Source organism: Stegostoma tigrinum, chromosome 1, assembly GCF_030684315.1.
Source record: "Stegostoma tigrinum isolate sSteTig4 chromosome 1, sSteTig4.hap1, whole genome shotgun sequence".
NCBI classification, from domain to species: domain Eukaryota; kingdom Metazoa; phylum Chordata; class Chondrichthyes; order Orectolobiformes; family Stegostomatidae; genus Stegostoma; species Stegostoma tigrinum.
The window spans coordinates 187,700,921-187,711,522 of record NC_081354.1 but is presented as its reverse complement, the minus strand read 5'-3'; the positions used below and the strand labels follow the sequence as shown (position 1 = coordinate 187,711,522).

General features: G+C 48.0%; 1 protein-coding gene across 9 annotated transcripts in view; it reads right to left on the bottom strand.

Annotated features, from left to right (window-relative positions):
- Positions 1-2,189: 2,189 nt before the first annotated feature.
- Positions 2,190-10,602, bottom strand: part of LOC125455654 (shootin-1-like) — a 45,516-nt gene continuing 37,103 nt past the window's right edge. For 4 of the 9 annotated variants that reach the window (XM_059651652.1, XM_059651656.1, XM_059651664.1 and 1 more), the window contains 3 exons: positions 6,225-6,293; positions 5,575-5,716; positions 2,190-2,469 (listed from right to left, as the gene is read on the bottom strand). In XM_059651652.1, the coding sequence (XP_059507635.1) occupies positions 2,291-2,469; positions 5,575-5,716; positions 6,225-6,293 (390 nt within the window). In that variant the 3' untranslated portion in view covers positions 2,190-2,290. Of the gene's footprint in view, positions 2,470-5,574; positions 5,717-6,220; positions 6,294-10,602 lie in introns of all 9 variants that reach the window. The other 5 variants (XM_059651655.1, XR_009446792.1, XR_009446789.1 and 2 more) reach the window with 5 other exon arrangements.

Sequence of the window (10,602 nt, the reverse complement as noted above, 5' to 3'; positions counted from 1 at the left end):
TGTGTGTGTGGGTGGGTGTGTGTGTGTGTGTGGGTGGCTGGGTGTGGATGGGTGGGTGTGTGGATGGGTGTGTGTGTGTGGGGGGGTGGGTGTGTGTGTGTGTGGATGGGTGGGTGGGTGTGTGTGTGTGTGAATGGTTGGGTGTGTGTGTGTGTGTGTGTGTGGATGGGTGGGTGTGTGTGTGGATGGGTTGGTGGGTGTGTGTGTGGGTGGCTGTGAGTGTGTATGGGTGGATGTGTGTGTCTGTGTGGATGGGTGGGTGGCTGGGTGTGTGTTGATGGGTGGATGGGTGTGGGTATGGGTGGTTTGGTGTGGGTGTGTGTGTGGATGGGTGGATGGGTGTGTGTGTGGATGGGTGTGTGTGTGGATGGGTGTGTGTGTGGATGGATGTGTGTGTGGATGGGTGTGTGTGGATGGTTGGGTGGGTGTGTGTTTGTGTGGATGGGTGGGTGTGTGTGTGTGTGTGGATGGGTGGATGGGTGTGGGTGTGGATGGGTGTGTGCGTGTGTGTGGATGGGTGGGTGGGTGTGTGTGTGTGGATGGGTGGGTGTGTGTGTGTGGGTGGGTGGGTGTGTGTGTGTGGGTGGGTGGGTGTGGATGGGTGGGTGTGTGGATGGGTGTGTGTGTGTGTGGATGGGTGGGTGGGTGTGTGTGTGTGTGTGAATGGTTGGGTGTGTGTGTGTGTGTGTGTGTGTGTGTGGATGGGTGGGTGTGTGTGTGGATGGGTGGGTGGGTGTGTGTGTGGTTGGCTGTGAGTGTGCATGGGTGGATGTGTGTGTCTGTGTGGATGGGTGGGTGGCTGGGTGTGTGTTGATGGGTGGATGGGTGTGGGTATGGGTGGTTTGGTGTGGGTGTGTGTGTGGATGGGTGGATGGGTGTGTGTGTGGATGGGTGTGTGTGTGGATGGGTGTGTGTGTGGATGGATGTGTGTGTGGATGGGTGTGTGTGTGTGTGGATGGTTGGGTGGGTGTGTGTTTGTGTGGATGGGTGGGTGTGTGTGTGTGGATGGTTGGATGGGTGTGGGTGTGGATGGGTGCATGGGTGTGTGTGTGTGTGGATGGGTGTGTTTTTGTGTGGATGGTTGGGTGGGTGTGTGTTTGTGTGGATGGGTGTGTGTGTGTGTGTGTGTGGATGGGTGAGTGGGTGTGTGTGTGGATGGGTGAGTGGTTGGGAGTGTGGGTGGGTGGGTGTGTGTGTGTGTGGATGGGTGGGTGTGTGTGTGTTGGTGGGTGGGTGTGTGGATCGGTGGGTGGGTGTGTGGATCGGTGGGTGGGTGTGTGTTGGTGGGTGGGTGTGTGGATGGGTGGATGGGTGTGTGTGTGGATGGATGTGTGTGTGGATGGATGTGTGTGTGTGTGTGTGTGTGTGTGTGTGTGTGTGGATGGTTGGGTGTGTGTGTGTGTGTGTGTGTTTGTGTGGATGGGTGGGTGGGTGTGTGTGTGTGGATGGGTGGATGGGTGTGTGTGTGTGTGTGGATGGGTGGATGGGTGTGTGTTTGTGTGGATGGTTGGGTGGGTGTGTGTTTGTGTGGATGGGTGTGTGTGTGTGTGTGGGTGGATGGGTGTATGTGTGCGTGTGGATGGGTGTGTGGGTGTGTGTGTGGATGGGTGAGTGGGTGTGAGTGGTTGGGAGTGTGGGTGGGTGGGTGTGCGTGGATGGGTGGGTGTGTGTGTGTTGGTGGGTGGTTGTGTGGATGGGTGGGTGTGTGTGTGTTGGTGGGTGGGTGTGTGTGTTGGTGTTTGTGTGTGTGTTGGTGTTTGTGTGTGTTGGTGTGTGTGTGTGTTGGTGTGTGTGTGTTGGTGTGTGTGTGTTGGTGTGTGTGTGTTGGTGTGTGTGTGTGTGTGTGTGTGTGGGCTGTGTAGAATGATTGTGAGGGAATTGGTCGGGTTCCCCTGGAGCCCCGACGCTGCGGCTCTGTGTTAAACAATGAAACAAAACGCGTGTAACAGCTGTGTGTGTAACAGAGACCGGCTCGGACAGTCAGCGATCTGGGCGATAGGGACAGAAAACAACAGACGCTGCAGATCACAGAGGCTCAGGCCGTATCCGTGGAGACGGAGCTAACATTGCGAGTTTAGACGACGCAGCGTTTTGAGTTCAGATTGCAGTAATGTGCTCCTACATTGGGAACAGGGACACGTGCTCATTCCTTCTCTCTGCAGGCTGATTTAACATAGTTATACACTATATTCCGGTGATAGCTGCTTTATTCTGCATTAGACAAGAGAGAGAGAGAATATTTGGAAAGCCGCCTGATTGGAATGACAGACTGTGTTGGTATCCCAGCCCCTCATGGTTTTGCTGGTTTCTCCGGCTGCTCTGAGCTCCTCCTGTTCAGGGCTGTGATCTCTGAGGTCCGTCGGCTCTGTTGAACACACATGGCTCTCTTCAAGCCCTTCAGTGAGATCCTGCTGGAGGCTGAGGTTAGCGCGGGGTTCTTTGATTCACATTGGCCTGCAGGAGGTGCTGCTGTGGAACAGGGAGCAAGGTTTCACTCAATCTCTGTCTCCACCTCCCTCTCTCCCTCCTTCCTTCACTCTCTCTCTGGCCTTTCTCTCTCTCCCCTTTGTCTATCTCGCTCATCCAATCTGTCACTCACTGTCTCCCATTCCTTCCTCCACAAGCCATTCTGCATCCATTTCTGTTATTATCAATTCCACTCTAGTCAGTATTGTTCCTCACTGTAAACACTGGCCCTCTCTCCCTCAGTGTCCCCAATCCTCTATCTCCATAACCTCACACTCTCCCTGTGTGTGACGTTCCACACTGAATGCTGGGAAAAGTAGTCAACTCTGAGCAGTGCAGGGGTACTATCCAGGAATGACAGAGGTTTACAAAATGGTGAGGGGCAGAGGTAGAATGGACAGCTGGAGTCTTTTCCCCAGGGTAGAAATATTAATTACCAGGCGACATAGGTTATAGGTAAAAAGGAGGGTAAAGGAGATGTGAGAGGCAAGTTTTTGTTTTAAACAGAAGGTGGAAGTGCCTGGAATGAGGTAGCAGAAGCAGAAATAATGGCAACGTTTAAGAGACGTCTTGACAGATATATGAATGGGCAGGGAATAGAGGGATATGGACTGCAGCTGCTCCTTCAGTGTCACTGGGCCAAAATCCTGGAATTCCCTCCCTCATAGCATTGTGGGTCAACCCATAGCACACAGACTGCAGCAGCTCAAGAAGGCAGCTCACCCCCACCTTCTCAAGGGGCAACTAGGGATGGACAAGCAGTGCTGGGCAGCCAGCGACTCCCATATCCCATGCATGAATTTTAAAAAGTGCCTATTCGGTTCCTCAACCTGCATTCCCCATTCCTACTTCTCCAGTCTTGTTTTCCAGCAGTACTATATCATTCTTGCCTCTCACATGCCTTTTGTGTGTCTGAAAAAAGCCTCTTGCAATTGTTAGTATTTATAATTAGTTTACCCCTTATTCAATTTTTGTCTCCTTTATTGCTTTTTCACTTATCCTCTGCTGCTTTTTAAAGCCTTCCCAATCCTTCGGCTTCCCACTAATCTGTACCACATTGTATGTTTTTTCCTTTTGCTTTTATGCTGTCCCTGGTTTCTGTTGTCAGCTGTGATTGCCTCATCCTCCCTTTAATATGTTCCTCCTTCCTCGGGATGAATTTCTGCTGACCCCCTCAAATTACCCCAGAAACTCTTATCATTGCTGCTCCACCATCCTCCCTGCTAGGGTAAACCATCCTGGTCAGCTTCTTATTCAAGTCTTTGTAGGTCCTGTTGTAATACTGTTGCATCTAATTCCAGCTCCTCCCCCTCAAACTGCAGGGCGAATTCTATCATATTACTGTCACTGCTCACTAGGGGTTCCTTCACCTTGTGGTCCCTAATCAAGTCTTCCTTATTACACATCAAGTGCATTTGTGGTACGGAAGAAAAATACTCCACTGGCAATGAGGCGAAGGTGTGAGATTAGGTGCAGTACCTGCTGTGAGTACCAATCTAAGCAAGCTAGATAGTTACTGATGACAAAGAAATAGAGAAGTCCACCACAGATGGAAATAAGACAATACTTTGGTGAAGAAACACATCTAGTCCTGTGTAAAGCTAAGTGTCACTTTGTACTACTGAAGCCTGAAGTAGTGACAGGAGTCAAGGTGAAGTGTGAGAAAGCCAAATTTCACTGAATGTTCACCAGAGTTGAGCATTGGGAAACCATTCAGAGTGCAAACATTCAACACTCTCAACAACAGTCAGCCTAAATGGCATCTTGGGATCAAACAGAGCAGTTTTCACCTCAATTGTACAAAATAAATGTGAAGGACCAGAGTATATTGTCACAACAGTACACATTTACAGTACACTTGGAATACTGCGTCCAGTTCTGGGCGCCCTATTATAGGAAAGATGTGGATGCTTTGGAGAGGGTTCAGAGGAGGTTTACCAGGATGCTGCCTGGACTGGAGGGCTTACCTTATGAAGAGAGGTTGACTGAGCTCGGTCTCTTTTCATTGGAGAAAAGGAGGAGGAGAGGGGACCTAATTGAGGTATACAAGATAATGAGAGGCATAGATAGAGTTGATAGCCAGAGACTATTTCCCAGGGCAGAAATGGCTAGCACGAGGGGTCATAGTTTTAAGCTGGTTGGTGGAAAGTATAGAGGGGATGTCAGAGGCAGGTTCTTTACGCAGAGAGTTGTGAGAGCATGGAATGCGTTGCCAGCAGCAGTTGTGGAAGCAAGGTCATTGGGGTCATTTAAGAGACTGCTGGACATGCATATGGTCACAGAAATTTGAGGGTGCATACATGAGGATCAATGGTCGGCACAACATTGTGGGCTGAAGGGCCTATTCTGTGCTGTACTGTTCTATGTTCTATGTTCTATGTTCTATTTACATACTTAGAGAAACTGTGCCTTCACTGCAGCCGGCTGATTAAGAAGATGTGACCTCACTATCGGCGCTGAGAGCAGAGCCATTATCTGTCACAGGGGTTCACTGCCCCCAGAAGAAAGGGTTCAGCAAGGGTAGTTACCACAAGAACAGAACTCGTCGGGGGAAAGACACTCATTGGAGGAGAAGGAGTAATAAGTTGTTACCAGATAACCAGCAAATGACAATGGCACACACGTAGAACATAGAACATTACAGCACAGCCCAGGCCCTTCGGCCCTCGATGTTGTGCCGACCTGTCATACCGATCTGAAGCCCTTCTAACCTACACTATTCCATGTACGCTAGAAGACCTGCACAAATTAAATGTGTGTGGTGCGTAAGTGGAGACTGATGAAAGTGGAACTGACCTGAACTATCACACTACTTGATTAATTCATGATCATTCTTTCTGTTGACCATGGTATAGTAACTTGTAACTGCAAATTATAGTGGGTACATTCTCCTGAAGAAAAAAGGGAATGGTTTTGGAGATAAATTTCTATATAATGGACCCATACATCTGCTGTAACTTGCTTTCCATTTAACTTGTGGCATCCATTAAACACACAACTTGAACTAGTCCCCTCACTGCATATCTCCCTCTTTCCCTTCCTCCCCGTGTTCCATCGCTCCCTCTTCCCAGTTCACTGTGCCTCCTGCCCGGTCTCTGTGATCCATACCTGGATTTTCCGTGTCTTCTTCTCCCGAAATTGTTTTCGTGTCGGTTACCCTTCTCCGCCTCAGTAAGATGGTTTCCAGCTCACTCTGTTTCTTCTCACTTTTCCAACTGGATTGCCGGATCTTTCTGTTTGTCATTGAATCCTTCAAACGGGATTTTACACTTGGGTTATCCACACCAGCAAAGCAGCCCTTAAAAGCCAAACTTTTGCCGTCGGGAACTCAAAGCGCTTGAGAATACCGCCACACCCCCAAAAATCTGTCCCCATCCTTCCCAGGATTCCACACTGAATCCTTCCTGCCAGGTTCCTATTTCTGCCTCAGGACTGAAATGGTTCTACACAATGTTACAAATGGCCTCCCGTCTGACTGTGATGAAGGTGGACTTTCTCTCCACAGCCTGTCTGCAGCCTTTGCCCACTCCATTCTCCTCCAACCCCTTTTTACTGTTGACCAGCTGCAGAACAGCAGACTAAGTTAGTGAGAATTTCCCGCTTCCCAGTCTGAACTGATTTAACATTCCTCAGCTCCAGGCTCACTTCCCATCAAAACTCAGGGCCCCTTTCCCTGCACCCTGGACTCCACCAGTCAGTCCTCATGTTGCCTGAACTTTAACCCATGACCTGCTGTCAGGGTCAGGTTCCTTACCTACCAGCATGCCTTTCAGCTCGTGTACTGCACTCCCTTCGTTCCCACCGGCTGAAGGTTTTGGATCCAGCAGCTGTGGACAGGAACGTGCAGGTCAGTCCCCCCATAGCAGAAAGTTATTTTTAATATTCCTTCTCCATGTTGCTAAGCCCAGATCCTCACAGTTGCAAAGATGTACAGGTTAGGGTGGGTTGGCCATGCTAAATTGCCCATAGTGCCCAGGGATGTGTATGCTAGGTGGGTCAGCCATGGTTTATGTGGGAGTACAGGGACTGGATTGGGGGGGGGGGGGGGGGGGGGGGGGATGGGGGATGGTGGCGTGGGTCTTGGTGAGATTCTCTTTGGAGGGTCAGTGTGGACTTGTTGGGCTGAATGGCCTGTTTCCACACTGTAAGGATTCTGCAAGTAAACAATTCTGTGAACCCTCTCTACAAATAGTGGACAGCTAAGGATCAATGACTGTAGGCCTGGAGCCCTTCCCTGAAGCATGTTGGTGAATAGATGGGTTTTTACAGCAGTTTTCTCAGGTCATTTTTGTTTTAAACAGTTGGTTGTCAACCGAATTGAAATTCTGACACAATGTGCCACTTATGTTTCAGGCTGTAGCACTGTCATCTCTCAGGCAGAAGGAAGGATGTGTGTTCGATCCCACTGTGGGAGTGGGAGGGAGTGCTGCACTGTCGGTGGTATGGTCCCTCACAAATATGTTAAACTGACTGCCCTGTCAGATACAAAATGCCCCACTGTACTGTTCGAAAGGAAACCAGGAACCTATTCCCAATAACCTGGCCAAGAATTACCCCTCATTAAATCAGATCATCTGCTCATTCATGAAGGAGAGGTCATGCCTGATGAACATCAGTTTTTTGAAGAGGTGGCAATGGTGATGGACAGAGGTAATTTAATGGATCTTGTTTATTTAGACTTCCAGAAGGAAGCCCCACACAAGAGACTGCTAGCTAAGGTAGAATTAATTGTAGGCAAATTCCTGACATGGGTAGGAAATTAGTTGAGTGGCAGGCCACAAAAATAGATAAAGTGTTCAAATTGGCAGGATGTGACAAGTGGCGTCTCACAGGGATCTAAGTCGGAGCCTCAAACATTCACAATATTCATTAAGGGCTCAGACATTACAAAATTACAGCAGGAAGTTGATTGATTAGCCGAATAGGCAGAGCTGTAGCAGGTGGATTTTAATACAAGTAGGTGTGAGGTTATCCATTTCTAAGTGAGAAAGGATAGCTCAGGGTATTTTTCAGAAGACACAACGGTAAATATGGTGGATGTACAGTAAGATTTAGAGATTCCGGTGCATTGCTCTTTAAAATGCCATGAACAGGTGCAGAAAATAGTCAGGAAGGCCAATGGAATGCTGACTTTCATATCTAAAGGACTGGAGCATAAGGATGCAGACAATTATGCTGCATTTGTACAAAACTCTTGCAAGACCACACCGACAGTTTCTGTGTATAATCCTACATAAGGAATGATATATTCACATTGGAAGTTGTCCAGAGAAGTTTCCGGGAATGAAGGGGGTGCCTTATAAGGAAAGTTTGAGCAGGCCAGAGCTGTGGGTTAACCCACAATGCCATTAAGGAGGGAGTTCCAAGATTTTGACCCAGCGACAGTGAAGGGACAGCGGTATATTTCCAAATCAGGATGGTGAGTGGTTTGGAGGGAATCTTGAAGGTGGTTGTAACCTGGAAGTATGATGTTATTGCTATTACTGAGACTTGGTTGAGGGAAGGGCATGATTGGCAATTAGTTGTCCCAGGATATCGATGCTTCAGGCGGGATAGAGAGGACGGTAAAAGGGGTGGAAGAGTTGCAGTAACGGTCAAAGACGATATCATCGCCGCACTGAAGGAGGACCCCATGGAGGACTCAAGCAGTGAGGCAATATGGGTAGAACTCAGAAATAGGAAGGATACAGTAACAATGTTGGGGCTGTACTACAGGCCTCCCAACAGCGAGCGTGAGATAGAGGCACAAATATGTGAACAGATAATGGAAAGGTGTAGGAGAAACAGGGTGGTGGTGATGGGAGATTTTAATTTTCCCAACATTGACTGGGATTCACTCAGTGTTAGGGGGCAAAATGGAGCAGAAATTGTAAGGTATGTCCAGGAGGGTTTTCTAGAGCAGTATGTATGTAGTCCAACTCGGGAGGGGGCCATACTGGACCTGGTGCTGGGGAATGAACCCGGCCAGGTTGTTGAAGTTTCAGTAGGGTATTACTTTGGGAATAGTGATCACAATTCCGTAAGTTTTAGAATACTGATGGACAAAGATGAGTGCAGTCCCAGAGGAAGAGTGCTGAACTGGGGGACGGCCAGTTATAGCAAAGTTTGGTAGGAGCTGGGGAATGTGGATTGGGAGCAGCTGTTTGAGTGTAAATCCACATTTGATATGTGGGAAGCTTTTAAAGAGAGGTTGATTAGAGTGCAGGACAGACATGCCCCTATGAAAATGAGAGATAGAAAGGGCAAGATTTGGGAGCCATGGATGACAGGTGAAATTGTGAGATGAGCAAAGAGGAAAAAGGAAGCATACATAAGGTCCAGGCGACTGAAGACAGACGAAGCTTTGGAAGAATATCGGAAAAGTAGGACCAGTCTGAAACGAAGAATTAACAGGGCTAAAAGGGGTCATGAAATATCTTTAGCAAACAGGGTTAAGGAAAATTCCAAAGTCTATTATTCGTACATAAGGAGCAAGTGGGTAACGAGAGGAAGGGTTGTCACACTCAAGGACAAAGGAGGGACGTTATGTGAGGAGTCAAAGAAAATGAGTGAGATCCTTAACGAGTACTTTGCATTGGTGTTCACCGAGGAGAGGGATGCGACGGATGTTGAGGTTAGGGATAGATTTTTGATTACTCCAAGTCAAGTCAGCATAAGGAGAGGGGTAAATGTCGGGTATTTTAAAAGGCATTGGGGTGGACAAGTCCCCAGGTCCAGAGGGTAGTAGTGGAAGGGAGTTTCTCAAAATGGAGACCTGTGATCAGTGGTGTTCCACAGGGATCTGTGCTGGGACCACTGTTGTTTGTGATCTATGTAAATGATCTGGAGGAAGGTATAGATGGTCTGATCAGCAAATTTGCAGATGATCCTAAGATTGGTGGAGTAGCTGATAGTGAAGAGAACTGTCAGAAATTACAGCAGAATATAGATAGATTGGAGAGTTGGCCGGAGAAACAGTAGATGGAGTTCAATCCGGGCAAATGCGAGGTGATGCATTTTGGAAGATCCAATTCTGGACTGAATTCTACGGTAAATGGAAAAGCCCTGAGGAAAATTGATGAACAGAGAGATCTGGGTGTTCAGGTCCATTGTACCCTGAAGGTGGCAACGCAGGTCGATAGAGTGGTCAAGGCGGCATACGACATGCTTTCCTTCATCGGACAGGTCATGTTAGAGTTCTTTAGGACTTTGGTTCGACCACATTTGGAGTACTGTGTACAGTTCTGGTCGCCACATTACCAAAAGGATGTGGATGCTTTGGAGAGGGTGCAGAGGAGGTTCACCGGGATGTTGCCTGCTTTGGAGGGTGCTAGCTATGAAGAGAGGTTGAATAGATTAGGATTATTTACGTTAGAAAGATGGAGGTTGAGGGGGACCTTACTGAGGTCTACAAATTCATGAGGGGTATAGACAGGGTGGATAGCAAGAAGCTTTTTCCCCCAGAGTGGGAGACTCAATTACTAGGGGTCATGAGTTCAAAGTGAGAGGAGGAAAATTTAAGGGAGATGTGCGTGGAAAGTTCTTTACACAGAGGGTGGTGGGCGCCTGGAATGCGTTGCCAGCGGAGGTGGTAGAGGCGGGCACGATAGCATCATTTAAGATGTAACTAGACAGATACATGGATGGGCAGGGAGCAGAGGGATACAGATCCTTGGAAAATAGCCGACAGGTTTAGTTCGAGGATCTGGATCGGCGCAGGCTTGGAGGGCTGAAGGGCCTGTTCCTGTGCTATAATTTTCTTTGTTCTTTGGTTTTCCCACATTTTGCTGCCCTTATCCTTCTCGATGTGAAAGATTGCAGGCTTTGGTGGACAATTCAGTTAGAGAGTGTGTGGGCACAGTGTATAGTCAGAAAATGGAATGTACTTGATGAGAGCCTAAGAACATTAAAGAAGCTGATACATCACTGAGTCTGCTGAGATACACCCAAATATGAGGAGGTTCAGATTCAAGTCTGTAAGCAAATGTTAGAGAGGCATAATAATACTAAAACTTATTGATAGAGTAATCAATTGCCCTAATACTCAAAAGAAAATTAGAGTAAGGGCAAAGAAGGTGAGAGATTCTTAAAATAGGCACAGTCGAGCTTGCTTAATCTGTATGTTCCTATCTCAATGAAGGTAGAAACAACGCTGGA